The following is an 11,970-nucleotide window of genomic DNA, read 5'->3' as shown; positions in this document are numbered from 1 at the left end:
CGAGTAATAAGCATTGATGCGTTTGGGTATTGGGTGTCAAGGACAGCAGGAAGTTTACCGTGTATTGGTTCTACCTGTGTAGGCTAAGATAGGCGATCTCACTAATTATCCAATGTATCTGTCTGAAGAGGTGTACTAATTAAAATCAGCTGGTTTAAGTGAATGGCTGGAACCAGTATGTGGTAGGACTTTCTGAGTGAAGCTAGATTTTTCCACCTCTGGTATCTAGCCAGAACTGTTGTCACATGTTCCCTACCTCCCCGACCCAACATGTACCTACAATAAATGGAAAACGTTTTTTGTATTATTCATGATAAATGCAAACAACGTGCAAACGTTTGCATTTACTTACAACATTTGACTTAATAATGATAAAATCCCCTGAGTTTCTATGTCTGAATTAGACTTTAAAATTCCAAGATATTCCAGAAATGCTATGACCAGTGTACACCCAGCAAAAATGTTAATTGCATGTTTAATTAATTCAGCATGAGATGCGCTAATTGCCTGGACCAACCAAAGCCTCGCTTTCACAACTGCATTATGTTGCATACTGGTAGAAAAAACGTACGTTGAATTATATAATATCTGGATCATAAAGCATTAAGTAGCCTTTTAATTGTTATACAACCAGACAGACAACTACAAATTAAGACATCTTCTCTTTATTTACACATTTGAAAGTAGCAATATTGTAGACATAGTTTTGTTTTGTTAATGGGGTGATACTACTGCTGGATATGCAAAAACCCAGGTGTGAAAAACTTGTGTAAACATGGTTCAGCCAAGTCACTCTTCCCATGGGCTCATGTCTGTGTCTATGGCAACACAGTTGTAAGCAGCATAGCGTAGCTTCTCCTCACAGACCTTAGCACTGGAAAGAGATGGAGCAGAAAACGTTACGGATAATAATACATTATGGATAATAATTAAGATACTTCGTTTTAGACAAAGGTCTGCTTTAACAGTAAATACATTTACACTACACTAACAAATAATCCTGTGCTGTGTCTACATGGGAAGAATGTCATCTTACCTTGGGTAATTCGGTAAGTAAAGGGTGCTAGAACAAGTAGAAGACTGTGGCAGAGCATCTGAAGTTTCAGACCTAAACATTTAAATTCGTAAAATTAGAAAAGTAAAGTATAGCTGATCACAAAGTCCTTTTATTCAGATAACAATGTAAACGTACCCTGGTTTATCAGGATATATGTAGATTGGAGCAGGAAGACGGCTTCTACCGGTGACAAACCGCAGGAACCTGCTACGGTCCTCTGTGAGCAAAAATAAACAGTGCATATTGAATACAGTCTCTGCTATGTCTACAATGGAACCGACATGATTTATCATGGGCGGACCAGTTTTATACAGAGCCCTATATAGACAGAGTTTGGCCAACTCCGCCATGTTGGATACCAATGTCAGATTACTCTACACAGTGTAACTACAGCACAACCCTATGGGGCGGATATGCTATGTTGAAATAAATGGCTTATTTTCATCATTATAACAGGCATATAAATGTTATCATCAACATTTGTCAATATGTAAAAGGCCCTTACAAGTCAAGTCAAGTCAAGTTTATTTATATAGCACATTTCATACACAGAGGTCATTCAATGTGCTTTACATAAACAAAACCAAACGATAATAACAAATAAAAGCATAGAAGGGCAATATAGTCAAAGAATAGTTAAAAGGTAAAGATCATAATAAAAGGAAAACATAAAACACAAGGTAAAATCATTTAAAAATAAAGAATAATTAGTAAGCAAAAACAAAGGCAAAAGTAGTAAAAAAAGTAATAAAAGACAAAGTAGAATAATTATCGAGGCAGATTCAGAATTTGTAACTCGGCACAGTTAGCAGAAAGCGTCTGAGAACAGTTTGGTCTTAAGTCTAGATTTAAAACTGGCTACAGTTGGGGCCTTTTTAATGTCATCCGAAAGTTGGTTCCACAGCTGAGCCGCATAGCAGCTAAAAGCTGCTTCACCATGTTTAGTTCTAACTGTAGGTTTTACTAGCAGGTTTTTCACCTGGGACCTGAGAGGACGAGAAGGTGTGTACTGCTGAAGCATGTCTGACAAGTATTTAGGTCCTGCTCCATTTACTGATTTATAAACAAGCAATAGTGCTTTAAAGTCAATTCTGTGACTTACTGGAAGCCAGTGCAAGGACTTAAGAATTGGTATCCAACAAGGCGCCCATTCGATTCCCCTGATGGCCAAACTTTCTCTATATACGGCTCTGGTTTTATCCAGTTACAAAAAGGACAGCATTCGATAATCAATCGATTATCGACCATTGATAGGTGTACAAGGTGGGTTAACTCTATTGTTAGTAGTTAAGACTAGTCACGGAATGTCTACTTAAAGACTACTAGTAAAACAGTTCTTAGCTTACCATTTGTGAAGTTTGTGAGAGCTTCCCACAAGTACTGTACACGGCCATCTTTATGTTCAAGGTCCTCATATCGAGCTAAGGATAAAAACAAAACAATGTGCTAGTGTAAACAGAGTACATATACAATATTAACAAAAACACTGGGAGACAAATATATTTGGCAACTAGATGTACCGCAGAGCGGTACAAAATATGACCGCCGCCCAGTCCAGCACATTTTTTCCACAAAAATAAATCACGCTGAAAGGCCTATATGATTCTAACTGTCTTACTAAATTGCATTATCCACACTCAATTCTCACTGGTATCTGCTAGACAACAAGTACCAAAACATGATTAGTTCATAGATTGCACATGTAAAATTCATTTTATACAACCCTACCCCCATCTTGCCTGTTCATAATTCTGAGAAATTCTTGAATTGTGTGCATGTGTGCGTGTATATGTTTATGTTTATGTGTGTGTGTGTGTGTGTGTGTGTGTGTGTGTGCGTGCGTGCTTGTGTGTTTGCCTGCGTATGTGTGTTTGTGCATGTGCATGCATGCGTACATATGTCTACTGTGTGAGTATTTGTCATAAGTATGATTACTGTGAATGTATGTGTGTGCGTGTGTATCTGTTTATGCACATGTGTGCACATGGAATGGGTTAACATGACCCCTGGAGGCAAACATACGGAAAAAATTGGTCATCCTAGGCCCTACGGTTCTTAAGATATTCACAGAAAACTGTGTCTGCCCTACCCTCCTTTCGGGGGGTCCAGTGCAGCGGGGGGGCTACAGATCAAAACAAAAAACGATGGTTCCATGCTATCCATGTGGGGTTACATGCCCACCAAGTTTCGTGTACCCCGGTGTCCCGGGAACCTTGTGTGACCTTGTTGGTGTACGGTCACTAAATGTACACATAAATTATTTTATTGTAAGGCCCCCCATGAACGAAAGTTCACAAAACTTGGCATGCATTCAGAGGGTGTCATAATGATCCTACACTTTCAATTTTGACCATGTCAGCCAGAGATATTGTGAAAAACACCTAATTTTTTGCTTTTTAATTTTTAACTAGGTGGCGCTATACATGAAATAAGTGGTAATGTGATGGGTTGACATGCCCCCTTAAGACCAACATACAAAAAAAAAGGTGGACCTCCTAGGCCCTACGGTTCTCGAGATATTCACAGAAAACTGTCTATGGCCACCTACAGGTCAGTTGGTGTATAGTAACATAAATTAATTTATTGTGTGGCCCCCCATGAACAGAATTCCAAGAAACTTGGCGTGCATTCAGAGGGTGTCATAATGATCCTACACTTCCAATTTCGTGCAGTTTTGACTATGTTAGGTCACAGATACCTGCGATTACAACACTTCATTTTTACTTTTTTGTGTTTAACTAGGTGGCGCTATACATGAAATGAGTGGTTATGGAATAGGTTGACATGGCCCCTTGAGATCAACTTACAAAAAATAAATGGTCCTCCTAAACCTTACGGTTCTCGAGATATTCACAGAAAACTGTGTCTGCCCAACCCTCCTTTCGCTGCGCGGCGGTCATAATTATCTCTGTCAAAAAACAGCAAGGTGCAACTCACTTAAGCGTTTGAGAGCCTCCACCGTGATCTCAGGATCTCCACAAACTTTCTTTTCTGCCTCCTGCCAGGTCAAAAGGTCTAGCACAGCCTGTGGTACGACCTTCACCAACCCAGCCCGCATGGCAGCTATCTGCAATACAAGTACACACAAATACAAATTATGTGTAGACAGGGCAAAAATACAGATGAATCCTAGATATTAAACGTACTCTTATGAAACAAAATCAAAATTAATATGAATTTTGAATGCATCAACTCACAAAAAATATGATAACATGCAGTCATTGATTCCCACGTGTGTATTGTACAAACATAACACTGGGCTTTTGAATCGAAGGGTGTCTTTATAAACATCTCTCAAACACACAAAAGCTCTGCAGGGGGACGAATCAGCACGAGCATTGCCGATCGCCGTAGTAAGGTTACCTGCTCTCGGCTCTCCTCCAGCCGTGCTTTCTGCACGAGCCGGATGAACTCCATGCGGTCCTCATAGTGGACCACCACCTCACTGCCCCCAGGGATGAGCTCGCCCAGCCGGCCATCACTGAGTGGCGTGGTGTACACTAGCTCCTGGCCAAACTTGAAGTCAAATGTCGCCTTGTCCATGTGCTCCATAGCCTCCAATAACTTCACCTATGTGCAGAGAGAAAGCAAAAATCAGTATTTCTCATGTAATCATGAATTGCTAATGTCACTGTCGTTGGTTGCAGGGGAACAGTGCCCAAGGGCCATCATTTAAATGATGGGCAAAGTGCAAGGTCCATCAACAAGCTAACTATAGCTGTTGTGTGGCATGTGGGAGCATTGATCTGACTCACCAACGCTTGCGTTTCATTGTCTTGCCCATGGTGTCCAATTAACAAATTGATTTTGCCTAGTTACTAGATAAGCTTTAGATAGACTTAAAAACTTTGCCCATCATTCAGATAAGGGCCACAAATCAGAAAGTTGCTCACCAGTACAGAGTCTACTGCTGGGAAGTCTTTGGTCCAGCTGACCTCCTCTCCCGTCAACTGCTTCCATACCAGTCCAGGAAGAGCCAGGACCTGTGAGCACAACCCGTATTAGCGTGGGTGTTCATGACACAGAAGACAAACAAATAAAACATGTCATTCATATTGTTCTCATGCTAACCAGGAAGTCTTTCCCTCTCAGAGCTGCTCCCATCAGTTGGCCTATCCATTCGTACTTATGGAATTCCCTGCAGGAAGGGTTGGGCACGTAGAAATCTCTGGCCTCCCCTGTGCCCTGTAATAAGAAGAGGCAGCAAGAAGGCAAAAAGTCAGTCCCCGAACAACGCCAAAGAGACATGGAGGATAACCATGGCAGAAAAAGACACGGAGTGGAAGTGAACAAGAGTTGGCCCAGTGAGACAGACAAGAAGCGCTACCTGGTTGGAGGTTCTGTTGAAGAATGGTAGAGGCATGGGGCAGTCCGCTGAACTGGGGCACAGCTCCTCAGACATATCTGCCAAGCTGTCCCGGAATCCTCCACCTAACAAAGAGAATTTGCATCATCATCATCATCATCATCATCATCTCATTTAAGATTTATTTCATATGGACATTGCACATTAATCAACATGAAATGTAAATATGCCAGAATTAGCCAAAAAGGCTATTTTACATCGGTTATCGATTTAAACTGAATGCCCCCTGTCTTCTAGGAATAAACGTCCACTCAGACATCAATTAAGTGATGATGTTCGGTTACAATGCACAAATAGGTCACCTTGATCAATAATGCCCTCTGCGATGAATTTGCATTCCCACCATTGGTCGTATCGTGCAGGCCACCTGAGGGGTTCAGAAGAATACTAATGTCACCGCAATCATGTTATTTGCCACTATGGCCACCTTTGACTCTTGATACATAGACATGATTGTGTGGGTTTTGTCAGATAGTGACAAATGATGTCAACATACACAAGAGAAAGATTTTTTCTCTAACCAGTGTATTATTGACATTCTGTTATTCGAGTTATTACTGTAAGTTAATTACTTTTAATACATTCTTTTAGGCAACAGTAAACATAACTCTTCATTTGAAGAGAAAGACTACCTATAGTCCAGCGTCTTCTCAAATTTATCTGATGGCTTCAGACCTTCATACACCTAAAGAACCAAAAGGCAAACACAACCGTCAACAAAAACCCCCAAAAGGTTTATAATCTGACAGTTGGGTTTTTGAAGACCCAATACTGAGTGCATTATGCCTTCATATTCCACACTATGTAAAAAGTAAAAATCGCGTCTCTTCTGAGACAGCACCTGAGTGAAGACTGCGTTTTTGCAGGTGGGGTCCAGGGAGGGGTTGTCACGGTGCTCCATGGCTAGCCGACGGTTGATGTACAGGCGAGGCATGAAGTTGGGCTTGTTGGTCTCAGAGTCCTTCAGGCACTGGCTGATGAGCGCACAGCGGCGCTTGGACAGCAGTAGGAACTGCTTTATGCTCTGGAAGGGGACAGCACAGACCAGGGGTTACTACTACAGGTCAGGAGGCATGTCAGGCATAATGCAGCAGCACCACATAAAACTCACACATAAAACTTGTACATCTTTGTGGTACAGTGCTTTTGATCACCTTGATTTGGTTGAAGGTACCCAGACTGTAGTCCCAGGCTGGCACCAGATGGGGCAGGAGACTGTCCAGCAGAGAAATGAATCTACAAACAGAGAACTTTATTATTCAACCATCACATGACAATTAAGCTTTCCAAACTCTCCTTCAATTATGGATGAAAGTGGACATCTTCTGCCTATTTCAAAAACTGACAGGTTACCTCTGGATGATGAGTGCGCGGCGGTACAGGATCTCTGGGGGGGTGCCCTCCAGACGGGGGTAACGCACCAGGTTAAACGACTGGAAGACATCAGCACTCAGGCCCAAATCTCGCTCACAGGATGACTTAATCTTCAAGCCCCGGATCCTGACATCAATGCCATCATCTGAAATTTGAAACAAATGATATATTTTGCGTAAGTAAAGGATGCACACAAAGGCTAGCTTAGTATCATAGCACAGAAATGTGCACAATGTATATATGAGAAATGTGCACAATGTATATATGAGAAATGTAGAGAGAAAAAAAGTCACGTGCCGTTACCTCTGCATTCCTCAATTCGGATTTCGATAACTGGCACGTGTGTTGTCATATCTTCCAGCACGCAAACCTCACCAATTAGATTCCTAGAAGAAAAAAATGTAATTATGTTTACCACATAAACTGCTAACCAATTTGTCTTCGGCATCGTTCACAAAAGAAAGCCAAACGTACTCATCTATGGTAACATCACTGTACTTCTTCAGATTTTCTGCTTCACCCCCAAACACAGTCACTCTTTTTGGCATATAGTTGTCATCGGTTGAATCTACTGTCAGCATCAACTTACTAGACACAAAAAAAATAAAACATTTCATGTGAGCCGGTCACTAAATAAATGCAAAGATCATACAACATAATCCAATCATCTTTCATAAACTGTTTGTAATACCAAGGAATACAGATACCAGTTAGGAATAGCCAAGTCACAAATCTAAAGAAACATTGCATGTACAGAGCAAAGTAGATTAGAGCTACCAAGGCATTTATATCTTTATACCAATAGCTGAAAAGGCATTTGTCGTTGCACTGGTCTATGTGTGTGTGATAAGGCTTACTTGACCACAGTGCCTCTCTTCATATGTAGACGGATCCAGTGTTGGCCCTGCATGCCGTCACTCTCCCAGTAGGTCTCATTGTCTCCATCTGTTAGACAACTGGCTCCACCACTGGGGTCCTCCTGGGAGGGGGGGGGGGGGGGGACATGAAACGTTGTCAATGTTACCTGGCTATGATAGCAACAGTAGTACGATAGTAAGTTACAGACTGTCAGGCCATGATATGGAAAGGTGTGGGCCCTGTATAAGCTCTTATACTGCCCCTACACTGTAACAGTGTAGACATAAAAGAGTTTGCCTATTATCTTGTGATATGTCACCTATTTCATAATTACAATAATATAACAACTGTTATAAAATACACTGTGGTGTATAATATCTTCAAAAAAAAAAAAAAGACTTGGCTAACAGAAACAGAATGTTAGAGAGCATATAATTAAACTGTGAAAAGGCCTTGACTCACAGAGCACGAGGAGACATCGATGCTGGTAACACACTGCTTCACACTGCCCAGGTTCTCATCCTCCTTCCCAATGTGTTCATAGAAGTAGTGGACCAGGTCCTCATCACATTCGTAAGTCCATGTCGGTGGCACATACCTGAAAGATGGCAAAGACAATTCCTTTGAGGAGCTCTTTTAAGAACTTAATTGGCTGTCAAGTGGTCTGGTGGTATTCAGCTCTACTCACCTGAGTTTCTGTGTGGCAGCCTCATCTTGCTCTGCCACCTTGGGCTTGGTTCCCAAATACAAGGCGTTCTCAATGTCCACCACCTGCTCCCACCTAAGAGATACAGAGAACACAGACAGAGTAAAGCCTGTGGATTGGAGTTATACCACACCTAAGGTCTTGACAAGACTATCACTAGTCTTTAAGACAATGCTTTTCTTGTCTTTTGAATTTGTTTCCTTTTTAGTTTCTTCTTTTCTCAGCGTCTGTACGGAGACCAATCACTGTGCTTAATTTTAGCGCAATGTTCATATAGAGTTGTTTAAGTGTTTAACCACACCTGTTGCAGGGTTTATGGTCATAACCAAAAAGCTGCTGCTGTCTGCTGATTGTGTCAGGTGATTCAACCGGCACCAGCCTGTCTCCACCTTCAGTGTGCTTACACACAAGGATCCAGCCCTCTTCCACATCTACTCCACTACGATATTCCTCCAGTTGTTCCTTCATTGACATGGGGGAGTAGAACCATTACAACATGAGATGGATGAAGTATGCACGTTATGTGACACAATCAACATAAATGTTTAGCCTATGAGCACCCAAGTGACATGTCAATGCCTAGTCAAATCGGAGTGAGACATCTGCATATTGACTTGCATAGATAACGTTACAGTTTTAATCAACATCGTAAAGACATGACAAACATAAGAACCAGATGACCATGTGGTCTTTAAAAAATGATGTTTTTAATTAACTTTGAAATACATTACACCGTCAGATTTTCAACTATAACCTCCACAGAACATTGTCTTTAGATTTAGCAGCTACAGCAATGTTAGTCTAAATAGGCTAAGCATTTGAACTTACCTTGCTTATTTTGACCCAGAGACCATGACTGTTACAGTACTCTTCTCCAGTTGTTCGGATACACGTTCCCTTTTTTGGTTCAATGTTACATTTACATAATTTCTTACTGTGTGGAGATTGATAAGGACTCTCCCAAACAGAGATCAGTGTTTTCCCAGATGAGTTTCCAGGTGTTGAGGAAGACGACACCGACGAGGTTGATGATGAATCCTTGCATATTTTGTAGCACACTTCTTTAGGAACGAAACATAAACATTCTGGAAGAGGCTCGCTCTTTCTAAAACATCTTACGCATTCGTTGAGAAACCTAATCCTACCCAACAAGACGTGGGGGTTTTCGCCTGGTGTCATTTCTTGCGTATTTGTTGTGCTAGCTTGTTAGCTAGCTGTAGCTAGAGTGTTCAACTTCACTGTCAGCACACAATTTTACAAGCGTCACCTAACATCACTCTTTTGTTGTGGACCGTTTTGTCAACCCCGTCCGTTATTTCACTTAACAAATACCAGTGGACAGAACGTGGAAAAATTACCTATTCAAATACGCCAACCCGGTTGTTGTAGTCATAGGATTTGACAGAGAAATGCCTTGTTAGTTGGCAAATCGAGCCGTGCTCAGCCGGTCTAAAGGGCGCTCAGCCCAGCCCCGTAGTTCCGCCCATGTGTCTCGTTGACGCGTTGTCCTTCCTTATTTAGGCTCCGTAGTTCCTTCGTCATTTGCAATGGAATGGAAATATGTTTTTGTACGGCTAGGCCCCGTTACACAACAGTGGACCTGATTCGCAGAACAGTGCTCATTCTAGTCTGTTCATTACATTAGGTGGTCCATATGCGATCTGGCCGACTAGAAACTAGGCTATAACATGAAATGTGTTTAGAGGGGCCTCATCAAAACATAATTGCAGTTTTTCAAATGTCAAAATTTGTTTTTTGAATGTCAAAACTGCAGTTATTCAAAATTAAGAGACCACTGCGATTTGAATATGAGTCATAATAGTACCCTAAGTCATTTAAATGTCAAGCACCCCCCCTCTGAACCACACAGTAGACGAGTAGCCTAGACTCAATGCAGATCAGACTACTTCTTGAGTTGTAGCAGGAAGCACCATCTGGTAGGCCTTTTTGAGAATGTGGGTGATGTCCTCGGCTGTCTTCCATTTCAGTTCCCAGAAGCTCTACAGTTAACAACACCAGGTTATTGGGAAGGCTGTAGGGGAGGTTGTGCTGAGTGTCTTTTAAGTTCAGTATCATCTCCACAGTCTTGAGTTTAGCTCCAAATTGTTAGAACACCGGCGGTTCAACCTCTCATCACAGATGAGTCCGATGTCTAGTGTGGTTTGCAAATTTCCACTGACCTGTTTGCCTGATAAGCAAGCTAGGGGCCCAGCAGGTGTCCTGTGATGCTCCTCAGGTGGACAACAACACTAGAGGTTCAAAAGACTTCATGACAGACTGGCAGGCCTGTATTCATTCAGTCCTGTGATGGGTTTCTTGGGGAAATATGAATTAGTGGAAATAGTGAAAAAAGGATCCAGTTCATCAGCAGGCTTTCAGTCAGGATGGGAAGACACTGGATGCAGATCATGCTATTTCCATGCGTCTTCTGTCCTCCGGCTCGTGCCCTGGAAATCGTTTAAAGCTCGACGTCATCAAGGATGTCTCATTTGTCTAATTGCTACCAGAGAAGATGAGGAACGAGGGGAGAGGAGAGAGGGTTGATACACAAGGAAGCAGAAGTGCACATGCAGAGCATTTTCAGCCAGAATGTGCGATCGTTGGCCCAAGCCGCCAAGGTGAAAAGTTCCCTCCTATTCCTGCATGCCTGTCAACTTTTGGTTTAAAAAAAGTTTTAGCGATATGACCGACAATAAATGACTAGATAGACCAAGAAAAGATCTGCGCATGCTGAAATCATTATCAACTACCATGGCAACTTTAACAAAAAGATTGTCTGTTTTGTTAACATGCTGATGTGTTTAAATAAGAATTAATGTCTCGAGAACTGAGTATTACCTCATTATCATAGCCTGGAAGCCAGCCAGAATGTAACCCCGCCCACAAGATTTGAGGTTGGGAAATATAAATCTAAATAGAAATTTCAGTATGGCTACGTCAGGCTATCATTATCAGGATCAAAAAGTGGGTCAAAAAGACAAAGACATCATATCTGTCTCTTGAATCTTCCATCATCCCTTCATCCCTTCCTCGTTTCCTTCACAAGATTAGGAGGAGGGGCTAGGCCAGAAGGAAGGAAGGGAGTGAGGGAGGATGGACAAATAGAGAAAGGAGATGCACCCACTGTCTTTCCTGATCCTCACATCCTTATTGAGCGAGGGTGGGGTGCAGAGGTATGATGGAGGGAGTAGCAGTTGGACTGGGTGAGATAAAACTGGCCCTTTCAAACCTGCAGTAAAAAATTGTGTTTGTGTGTGTTGGGGGGGGTCAGTGGAGATCTGTTGGTGTCGATGCACACACTAAATCAATTTGGGGGTGGCGGGCATGGTGGTGGTTGTTGAATAGCCAGTGAACAACCCGATGAGGTCTGTTGGTGTCGATGCACACACCACATTAATTTGGGCCACAGACAATCAACATCAGTCCGATCATCAGATTGGTGTGCACAATCCACTCTGTGAAAACACATTGTGAAACAGTTTTTCAGTATAGCCTTATAGTTTAATGGCAAAATCTAGTAGAAGTGTATAGGGCCACGCACATCCCAGGCCAAAGTTGGACAGGTGCAGGATCCAGCATGAAAGTATCACAAGATGAAAAGAGAATTTT

General features: G+C 42.0%; 1 protein-coding gene across 2 annotated transcripts; it reads right to left on the bottom strand.

Moving 5' to 3' along the window:
• Nucleotides 1–649: 649 nt before the first annotated feature.
• On the bottom strand, nt 650–10,052 carry hectd3 (HECT domain containing 3). Of its 2 annotated transcripts, none has more exons than XM_042105924.1 (21): nt 9,190–10,052; nt 8,663–8,823; nt 8,344–8,436; nt 8,118–8,253; nt 7,655–7,776; nt 7,272–7,385; nt 7,095–7,183; nt 6,777–6,942; nt 6,578–6,659; nt 6,265–6,447; nt 6,056–6,108; nt 5,726–5,790; nt 5,385–5,488; nt 5,129–5,242; nt 4,951–5,040; nt 4,421–4,627; nt 3,995–4,124; nt 2,404–2,478; nt 1,193–1,274; nt 1,037–1,108; nt 650–874 (listed from the first exon to the last, which is right to left on the bottom strand). In XM_042105924.1, the coding sequence occupies exons 1-21, from the start codon at nt 9,538–9,540 to the stop codon at nt 790–792; spliced, it is 2,574 nt and encodes an 857-aa protein (XP_041961858.1). In that variant the 5' UTR covers nt 9,541–10,052; the 3' UTR covers nt 650–789. The 2 variants fall into 2 exon arrangements, with proteins under 2 accessions (XP_041961858.1, XP_041961867.1); XM_042105933.1 differs by having other exon boundaries at nt 7,101–7,183; nt 9,190–9,874.
• Between the last annotated feature and the right edge of the window lie 1,918 nt (nt 10,053–11,970).

Source organism: Alosa sapidissima, chromosome 1 (genome assembly GCF_018492685.1).
Source record: "Alosa sapidissima isolate fAloSap1 chromosome 1, fAloSap1.pri, whole genome shotgun sequence".
Taxonomy (NCBI): Eukaryota; Metazoa; Chordata; class Actinopteri; order Clupeiformes; family Clupeidae; genus Alosa; species Alosa sapidissima.
Note: the sequence above shows the minus strand (reverse complement) of the source record. Positions and strands in the feature narration are given on the sequence as shown.

Bases quoted from the DNA above. Each gene is read 5' to 3' on its own strand.
- hectd3 (XM_042105924.1), bottom strand. From the start codon at position 9,540: ATGACACCAGGCGAAAACCCCCACGTCTTGTTGGGTAGGATTAGGTTT. The intron at 5,489-5,725 runs GTGACCTATTTG...TCTCTTTGTTAG, and splicing joins AGAGGGCATTATTGATCAAG to GTGGAGGATTCCGGGACAGC. The intron at 2,479-3,994 runs GTGAGTTGCACC...TTTTATCCTTAG, and splicing joins GGAGGCTCTCAAACGCTTAA to CTCGATATGAGGACCTTGAA.